Source organism: Rutidosis leptorrhynchoides, chromosome 9, assembly GCF_046630445.1.
Source record: "Rutidosis leptorrhynchoides isolate AG116_Rl617_1_P2 chromosome 9, CSIRO_AGI_Rlap_v1, whole genome shotgun sequence".
NCBI classification, from domain to species: Eukaryota; Viridiplantae; Streptophyta; class Magnoliopsida; order Asterales; family Asteraceae; genus Rutidosis; species Rutidosis leptorrhynchoides.
The window spans coordinates 292,151,147-292,161,632 of NC_092341.1; the positions used below are offsets into that span (position 1 = coordinate 292,151,147).

The window sequence follows — 10,486 nt, forward strand, 5'->3', positions numbered from 1 at the left end:
TGGTTTTAGAGTACCAAGGAACCGTTGGGCTTGTGTGTAGGACATGTTGTTTGGGCTATAGCCCAGATGTGGTGGACAGCGCCGAGGGTGCACCTCTCAGCCCATAAATCTTCTTGACCCAGGTTGAGAGTTACGTTTTGCGGTGGTATAGGTTGGACTGGACTATCGCTGGAGGGGGGCCATAGACTTGGGTTTGAGAGAAGGTTTGTTATGGTGCAAATCAAAGTCTCACATCGAATTTGGAAAGAAACAAACGTGTGAATATAAGTCTAGGCGTAACTCCTCCTACTACCAATTGGTTTTAAAGTACTAAGGGATATGTAGGACATGTTGTTTCAATCCTATCATTATTGTCACTGATATAACATACAATGAACACCATATTAATGTATTATTTGAAGCCGGTACATGAACTTAGACTAGCATGGTCAATATAAATTGACTAGAAGTGAATGATTTTTCTACACATAAACAATGGCAACCTATCATATGGACAACAGATTGATTGAGAACTTTTTATAAGACGAAAAGCAGAGCATACCTGATATATCATTCTTGTACACATACTAACTAGGGTCTTAGTTACATTGTACACTAGATGTTTTTACATACAACTGTTTTCAGGCATTATCAACAACTGTTAGCCCAATAGGTTTGGAACTGAGACAAGCATCAACAGCTTCACTAACTGTGAGAAAAATACTTCCGTTTCCTACTTTATTGATGAACCCTGCTAATTTTAGCTTGTGAATCACTTTCCATCTCGGATTCACAATAGCCAACTGCAACAAAGTAAACGAATAAGACTTGGTAGTTATAGATCATTGCATAACTGCAAAAAGGTTCAAAATTTAAGTTCTTGATCGAAAATATTACATGTATCATTTTTGAAACCAATTTCTTGTGCATTTCTTCTAGTGCAAGAACTCCGGAAGAATCAATGCTCAAGACACCTAGAATACAATATTAAAGTAAGAATTCATCATTGGTTATTAATTAAATCGATCAATATAGCCGAGTGAATGGTGTTCTGATCGATCAAAAGAGGTCTTAGGTTCACCAGTAGCATATTTTTTAGGTGACCAGGGAAAATGGTCAAAAATGGTCACGGAATAACCCTGATAGACCGTGTACCTCGGGTAGCCGGAACAAGAAAAACTTTATCCATTTACTCGTTTGTAATAAACTTGATTATTATATTATTATTATTATTATAATGTGAAGTAAAAAACTATTACTTGACATGTCTAAGATGATTCCACCTATTGGTTTCTTTACTCCTTCCTTTTCGTACTCACGAGTCAATAAACTGGTTATCCTACAATGTGAACCACCATATGAAACAAACATTTTAAGTAAAAAAGTATTTTTCTTATTGATGAATTGAATTGAATGTAGATAACACAATTTAAATACCTTTCTTTGATGGGATTTGCATTTGCAAAACAAAATGAGCCAGAGTTGAGGCGAATTACGCAAACACCTGGAACATCAAGAACTTGAGGATATTGTGCTTTGTCACAGAAGATGTCTGTACCTGGAAGTCTTCCTAGCTCTCCGATCCCCGGTTTGATCGAATTAAGGATTAATCTTCCAAATGAAACACAAACCTACACATCATTATTGACATCATTTAATTAGTTCAAATGAAGGTGAATACATATTAAGATAAACATAATCTTAAAAACTAGGTTTAAACATATGTTTCAATAATCTTGAATATAGTAACAAAAACTTACAGCAACTAAAAGACCAATCTCCACGGATGCAAATAGTACACCAAAAAAAGCCCCAGCGCATGCAAGGAAGTCCATTTTATCAACTTTCCAAATATGATAAGCTTCGTTGTAATCGATCAATCCAGGAAGCGCAGACAAAATGATCGACGCAAGTATCGCAAGAGGAGTGTAATACAATAGCTTGGTTAATAATTGTAGTGATATGAACACAGTTATTGCCATTACTACATTTGATACTGCAGATTGACACCCTGCACTAAAGTTTACTGCAGTCCGCGAAAACGATCCTGCCATACAAGAAAAATAGTCGTGCATTACAAACGGATCGATCATTTTTGAGATAAAATAGTTTATAGTTAGTTGTCAGTGGCAAAACTTGAAACTTTTTCTTGGGGAGTAAAAATGATAACAATTGTAATTTTGCGGAGTGTCATAGTTAAATAAAAAGTATATGTATCGCTATCAGTGGTTAACCAAAAGGTTTCTGGCTTAGGAGTGTCAAGTGAACTCATCAACTTTGAGGTTACGAGTTCGAGTCTGGTCGTGAACAAGAAAAGTATGTGTCTGCTGTTCAAAAAAATAAAAAAAAATTAGAAAAATTGCTACCGGTGGTTACATAGCAAGAAGACATAGATCCAACAATATTCATAGATCCCATGGCTAACATTTCTTTGTTCCCATCAAGATTATACCCTTTAATTGACGCGAATGATCGACCAACAGCAACAGCTTCCTGTAAAATTTACATATCTAAGTATTATGAAATGAATTGTAAGATTATTATTAGTGAATATGTTGATGTTGATGTTGAAATGAAGTGTGGATTATAAAGTATGTAAATCATCGTTAGTGCGACAATAGCACAAATGAAGCCAGCTTTGGCTGCTTCACCAAGGTGTGGACTATTGAACTCAAGTTGGTTGAGTGAACTTGGATTTAATCCACCTTTAAAATGTTTAATAATTTTAACTCCGTGTTCATCTGCTCTTGTTAAGTATACGATCAACATGGATAAAATGACCGATATAACTGGAGATATAGCTGGCAACCAGAATAATTTCTTGTTCCTTTTACCCTGTAATTCTATCACGTTAATCTTCTAGAGACAGAACATTTTTTTTAATGGACAGACATCGCGTTTAAAAGTGATATACTTACAATGAATCTAGTAATGAGGATGAAAATAAGGAAGGAACATCCAAGAACAAAGTTCAAAGGATACCACTGTCAAAATAAGAGTACAAAAGTGTATAATCATTAATCGGTAGTTAAAGGATACTTAGTTTAAACTAGGGGAGTGTGGGTCCGTTTCACCGAGGTTAAAAGAAAATTAACGATATTAAAAGAAAAGAAAAAAAAGCTTTGAAAAGTACTAATATAAAATTACTAAATTACCCCTGTGTATACAGCTCTGATAGTTCCTGTTCACAAGGGCATTTTAGTAATTAAACATGGTACACAGTTAGTATAGTGAGTAATAAATTAAAATGTTAATCTAAGTAAAAGCATACCGAAGTGTGAAGTGATTTAGCAACAGCATTCAACACAGAGACAACATCAGTTTTAGTAGTAAAATGACTAATCCCAAGTAAACTCTTAAGTTGTTGAAGACCGATAACTATGGCTGCACCTGCCATAAATCCTACAATCGCAGCATGCGATAGAAAATCAATAAGAAAACCTAACCTGCAGTCATACAAATTAATGATCCGAAACAATCATTTTTCTTATAAACTTACAAAAATAATTTTTTCAGACAATATGGATTAGTACCTAAGCAATCCAAAAAATGCTTGAAAGGTGCCTGCGAATAATGTAACAGTGAAAACGAGTTTTCTGTAAGAAACATGATCAGCTAACGGATCAACTGTTTTTGAGACCATCGATGATATCAGCAGGGACACCACAGCTACTGGACCGACGGCTAATTCTTGTGAAGTTCCCATTACAGAATATATCAAAGGTGGGACAACACTTCCATCTATTAATACATATATCCAATTAAATCAATATGATCTTACAAAATAATTTGACTTTAAATATTTTCGTTTGTTTCATAAAATTTATGATGAAATTTATACAAATGGAGTAGATTATAAACGTTGGTATAATTTTCACCGAATATTATATGAAGTATAATACAAATATAAATATTTAAATTTATATTCAAAGTTTAAAAGAAAGACTTCAAAAGTGAAACTGATCCAGTTATTTTGGGAAGGATGGAGTATATAATATTATGATAACCGATAATAAAAATGTATGAGGTAAACAAGATTTTCTAACTTACAAAGGCCATATTGAGGATCTAGATTTGCTAAACCAGCATACCCTATACTCTGCAAAAATTCAAAAGAGAACTTTTAAACAGTGAACTTATATAATATGTGTGTTTATAAATTTATACTGGGTGAGTAATGTACCTGTGGAATGCTGAGACTTGCAAGAGTCAAGCCAGCAATCAAGTCACTCTTAAACTTTGAAGCTTTGTAGTTTTTTCCCCAGTTAAGTACAGGAAATACACTACACAAAACCTCCTTGACACGTGCAGAAGTTGAAAGCTGAGACAATGACGATGAAGAACTCGTATCGTTTCTTCGAAGGAATACGTTCTTTATGTTAGAAATAGGAGGTTATGTGTATATTATTTATGGAAGAGATGATTGATAATTTAGAAGTTTGATTGATCTTGAAAACTCTTCTTTTATTGCTTATTGAATTGCTTTGTTGCTTAATTACAAATGAGGGGTGAAGCCCTCTATTTATACTACTCAATGGAGTAGTCTAGATCACTCCATCATCTACTACTATCTAGATATTTCCTAGTATTTCTAGACCTAGATATTTTACAAGATTATTCTACACACATTCTACACACTTTCACTACTACATATTACAAGAAGCTTCTACATAATGGGCTATAATCTTGATCCAAAATAGTTGTATACTTACAAGCCCAAATCCAAAACAAATAGCCCAAAATCAAGTTTATTTTCCAACAGCCCCCCTTAAACTTGATTTCGTTACTCCGAGCATATTCCGTAATCTCTGAAACGTCTCGTGTTTTAGAGGCTTTGTGAAAATATCAGCAACTTGGTCAAGTGACTTCGCGTACTTTATCTGCACCTCTTTATTTGTAACACACTCCCTGATGTAATGGTATTTCGTATCAATGTGCTTGCTTCTATCATGGAAGACTGGATTCTTCGCTAGAGCAATCGCAGACTTGTTATCCACATATATCTCTGTAGGTTCCTTTTGAAAAAACTTAAGCTCACTTAGTAACTTCCTGAGCCATATTGCATGACAGGTGCACGATGTTGCTGCTACAAACTCGGCTTCACACGTTGACAGAGTCACAATGGGTTGCTTCTTCGAGCTCCATGTGAACGCCGTATCTCCCATATAGAACACGAAACCACTCGTACTCTTACGATCATCTATGTCTCCAGCCCAATCACTATCACTGTATCCAACTAGCTTGAAGTGCTCAGAAGGCGAATAAAATAGGCCATAGTCAATCGTACCTTTGATGTAGCGAAGTATCCTCTTGGCCGCCTTCAAGTGATTTATTGTAGGTGCTTCCATGTATCGACTTACTAGTCCAACTCCGTAGAGAATATCTGGCCTCGTGCAGGTTAGGTACCTCAGACTTCCAACCAAACTCTTGTATTGTGTTGGATCCACCAAGTATCCTTCATCATCTTTTGACAATTTGAGATTGCAATCCACCGGTGTATTCATTGACTTGCAGTCATTCATCTTAAACTTCTTGAGCACCTCATTCGCATAACCTTCTTGGGATATGAATATTCCTTCTTTCTTTTGTTTTACCTCGATCCCAAGATAGTAAGCCATAAGTCCAATGTCGGTCATCTCGAACTCCTGAACCATTGCTTTCTTGAACTCATCAAACATTTTGGGATTACTACCAGTGAATATCAAGTCATCCACATATAGGCACACAATCATAACATCTCCTTCCTTGCTTACTTTGGTATATAGAGCATGCTCATGTGGGCATTTTGTAAAGCCATTCTGTTGGAAATACTTGTCTATCCTGTTATTCCATGCTCGAGGCGCTTGCTTCAACCCATATAAGGCCCTTTTCAATTTCAGCACCTTATTCTCTTGGCCTTTCACGACGTATCCCAAAGGTTGTTCTATATAGACTTCTTCTTCTAAGTGGCCATTAAGGAACGCGGATTTGACATCCATTTGATAAATCTTCCAATTATGTTGAGCCGCAAGTGAGATTATCAATCTTATAGTTTCTAGACGAGCGACGGGAGCAAATACCTCGTCATAGTCTATGCCGGCTCGTTGACTATATCCCTTCGCCACCAACCTTGCCTTATATCTTTCAACTTCACCTTTGGAATTCTTCTTGGCCTTGTACACCCATTTTACACCAATAGCCTTATGTCCCTTTGGTAGTGTAGCAAGATCCCACGTATCATTCTTCTCGATTGCTTGAATCTCCTCGTCCATGGCACGTTTCCACTTTTGGCTTTTCGCTGCGTCTTCATAACTTATTGGCTCACAATCGGCAAGAAGGCAGAACAATGATAGATCCTCCATAGGCTGGGTTACCTCGTACAACTCCCTAATGCTCCTTGTGTGATGTTGTAGCCTACTTGATTCTCCTCCTGATGTTGGTGTCACTTCATTAGGTGTAGTGGTTGGAGTACGTGGAGAGTGCGGAGATGGTGTACTAGAAGGTTCTTGAACTTCTAGATATTCTTCGTTCCTTGTAGTACTTTCGAATGGATAAGGGAGAAAGTCGTAGTTCTCCTCTTCGGGAACATTCCAATCCCATGTTTCTTCTTCATCGAACACCACATCTCGACTTGAGATTACTTTACCATTATTGGGATTGTATAGCTTGTAACCCTTCGAACTTGAGTCATAACCCACGAATATGAGTTTCTCGCTTTTATCATCGAGCTTCGTCCTCTTCTGATCTGGCACATGAGCATATGCCACACTACCGAACACTCGAAGGTGTGAGATGCCGGGCTTCCTTCCACTCCAAGCTTCAATGGGCGTTTTGTTCTTGACACTTCTAGTGGGCGAGCGATTTGATAGATAGATCGCACAGTCCACTGCCTCAGCCCAAAACTCCTTAGGCATCCTTTTGCTCTTTAACATACTCCGGGCCATATCAAGAATGGTCCTATTTTTTCTTTCCGCAACACCATTTTGCTGAGGTGAATACGGAAGGGTTAGAGGACGTCGTAAGCCATTGTTGTCGCAAAATTCCTTGAATTCCTTGGATGTGAACTCTCCTCCACGATCGGATCTCAACGCCTTTATGGTGAGACCACTTTGATTCTCCACAAATGCTTTAAACTTCTTGAACATTCCAAAAGCTTCCGACTTCTCTTTTAGAAAATAGACCCATGTTTTTCGACTAAAATCATCAATGAATAGAAGAAAATATCTATTTTTACCAAAAGACAGTGGGCTGATGGGTCCACACACATCCGTGTGAATAAGTTCTAGAGGTTTCTTCGCTCTACTAGAAGCTTCTGTTGGAAAACTGTTTCGAAAGTGCTTTCCTAGAAGGCATCCCTCACATATTTGATCCGGATGATTAATTGGAGGCAAACCCTTCACCATTCCTTTACTTGATAATAATTTTAAGCCTCCAAAATTTAAGTGCCCGTATCTCATGTGCCAAAGCCAAGAATTATCTTTGAAACATGCTTTTAAACATCTTGGAATGTCATGTTGAATATTTAGCATGAACATCCTATTCGTTGACATTGGCACCTTAGCAATCAAACCTCCTTTTTGGTTTCTTAAAGAAAGGGTACGATTTATCATGTGAATATCATAGCCTTTCTCCAAGAGTTGTCCAATACTCAGTATATTCGTCTTCATATTGGGCACATAATACACGTTAGAGATAAATTGATGCCTTCCATTTTTCAAGCGGATGAGAATCTTACCTTTGCCTTTAACCGGGACTTTAGAGGAATCTCCGAAGGTGATATTTCCACTAATTACCTCGTCTAACTCCACAAACATGTTTTTGTCACCGCACATATGGTTGCTTGCACCCGTGTCGAGATACCACAAATTTGATTCTCCGTTATCTTCACCTTTGCATGCTAGTAACAAAGTGTTTTTCACGGCTTCGGTATCTTCTTGCACTAAATTTGCTCTTTCTTGCACGTAATTGTCTGACTTCTCGCATTCCGAAGCATAATGGCCAAATTTATGACAATTATAGCATTTGGTTTGAGAATTGTCATACCTTGGCTTTCTACTTGTGTAACCTCTCCCGCGACCTCTTGTCGGGTGAAAATTTTGACTTCTTTCTTCATTTCTGTAAGAACTATAACCTCCACGTTTGATATATCCTTGTCCTCGTCCTCGGCCACGTACTTGACCACGACCTCGTTGACTCGTTTGATGAGTCTTTTCACTGCTCTCTTCCTTGAAAGACAGTTTTGCTTGTAAAGCTTGCTCCAATGGCTCCTTATTATTCTTATTGAACCTCTCTTCATGGGCTTGTAGTGAACCCATGAGTTCATCGATAGTCATTGATTCTAGATCTTTAGATTCTTCGATGGCTACGACTATATAGTCGAATTTTGAATCTAATGATCTAAGAATCTTCTCAATGACTCTTACATCACTTAGAGTTTCACCATTCCTCTTTAATTGATTGACAACCGCCAAGACTCTTGTAAAATAATCAGAAATTGATTCTGAGTCTTTCTTATTTAAGGATTCGAACTCACCTCGTAGTGTTTGTAGTCGAACCTTTTTCACCTTTTCAACTCCCTTGTGAGAATTCTCCAAGATCTCCCATGCTTTCTTGGCGGTGGTTGCACTTGCAATTTTCTCAAAAGCTCCATCATCTACACTTTGTTGGATGATGGAAAGAGCCTTTTGATCGTTCGTCTTCATTAATTTTTTCTCCTTGCCGAGAGGACCTTTTTCTGCAGGTTCCTCATAGCCTTCCTCCACAATCTCCCATAAGTCTTGTCCACCTAGGAAGGTCTTCATTTGGATGCTCCATCGATCATAATTATCCTTTGTAAGGCGAGGAAATGTGATGACATTGTTGGCCATCATCTTGTCGAACCAAGCTCTTGATACCAATTTGTTAGAAATAGGAGGTTATGTGTATATTATTTATGGAAGAGATGATTGATAATTTAGAAGTTTGATTGATCTTGAAAACTCTTCTTTTATTGCTTATTGAATTGCTTTGTTGCTTAATTACAAATGAGGGGTGAAGCCCTCTATTTATACTACTCAATGGAGTAGTCTAGATCACTCCATCATCTACTACTATCTAGATATTTCCTAGTATTTCTAGACCTAGATATTTTACAAGATTATTCTACACACATTCTACACACTTTCACTACTACATATTACAAGAAGCTTCTACATAATGGGCTATAATCTTGATCCAAAATAGTTGTATACTTACAAGCCCAAATCCAAAACAAATAGCCCAAAATCAAGTTTATTTTCCAACACTTTATTGAACCAAATACGTGTTCGAAAAATCCAGGAGGATCTGGAGAACTAAGAACCCATTTCGAACTGTGGTTCATTATTTTGGGAGTTTGCTGATGCAGAAAACTGCTCCCATCAATGCTGAGTGCATGATGTGGTGCTGTTGATGAAGCCATAATGGTTGATTTATTTGAAGTGTTTGAGTGAACTCTGGCTAGCTAGCTGTATATATGGAACTATTTAGATGGGTTCTAGCTAGCTCCCTGCACAAGTGAAAAGGACCACAACCAGAAATAGACAGGATTTAGTTCTTGTAAGTAGATATAAAGTTAGATTGTTAGGAAGGATGAAGTTATTATTGTGGATGAGATATTATACATTCCTTACGAAAGGTAGTCCTATACCCACTGGTATGTTAATTTGTGGTCTCCACAGTTTTTTGGGTGCATGCTATTGTTCTATGATGTTAATGTTATAATATTCTATTATATTATATGATATTAATTAATTATTATAATTAATAATTATATTATATTATATTACATTATATTATATTATTATTATATTATATTATATTACAATACAATATTATATTATATTATAGAGAGTATATTAATATAATATAATATATGTTATGGTTTATAATATTAAGTTATTTTATGTTGAAATGATATATAACCTACTTATATAGGTTGTAACTTGACTTAACAAGTAGTGTTGGATCTAATAGCCCAACAACAACGTCCTAAATATAAGTTCATAAGTCTTTTATTACATACTTTAAAACTAACTAGTGATAAAGAACTGTTCCTTTATTATAAACATACATTTGTTGAAAGTGGATTGTGATTGTGAGCAACAATGTTGTTTGAGTCTTAAATTTCTTACATATAGCATGATACATGTAACACTTCATAGTTGTTGCTATTTTATTGGAATGAAATAGTCGTGTATGTCATAACTCGAATTCCCTTATACCGATGTTAACTTTAGCGGTGCTGATATGTAGTCAAATGATACACTTTTTAAGTGTTGTGACAAGTGAAATTAAATAAAGGTGAGTATCAATTTTGAGTGTTAAATTTGCGGTGAGTGGTGTGGTAAAATATGATTGGTAGTTGAGTATAACATAACTAAATTAATAATATATAAAAATTAATGGTGGATTCTGCTTGGCTGAAAAATCCGTGACACTTCCGTATTTTTATTTATTAGATTTGTGACTGATGCCCCTTCAGCGTCACGGTGACGCCCCGTTTGGGGCG

General features: G+C 36.4%; 1 protein-coding gene across 1 annotated transcript; it reads right to left on the reverse strand.

Annotated features, from left to right (window-relative positions):
- Positions 1-378: 378 nt before the first annotated feature.
- On the reverse strand, positions 379-9,555 carry LOC139868867 (low affinity sulfate transporter 3-like). The gene is made up of 14 exons (XM_071857207.1): positions 9,241-9,555; positions 4,881-4,948; positions 4,163-4,351; positions 4,030-4,078; positions 3,513-3,720; positions 3,251-3,425; positions 2,898-2,963; positions 2,585-2,814; positions 2,346-2,473; positions 1,740-2,026; positions 1,417-1,610; positions 1,239-1,318; positions 877-953; positions 379-782 (listed from the first exon to the last, which is right to left on the reverse strand). The coding sequence occupies exons 1-14, from the start codon at positions 9,395-9,397 to the stop codon at positions 621-623; spliced, it is 2,070 nt and encodes a 689-aa protein (XP_071713308.1). The 5' UTR covers positions 9,398-9,555; the 3' UTR covers positions 379-620.
- Between the last annotated feature and the right edge of the window lie 931 nt (positions 9,556-10,486).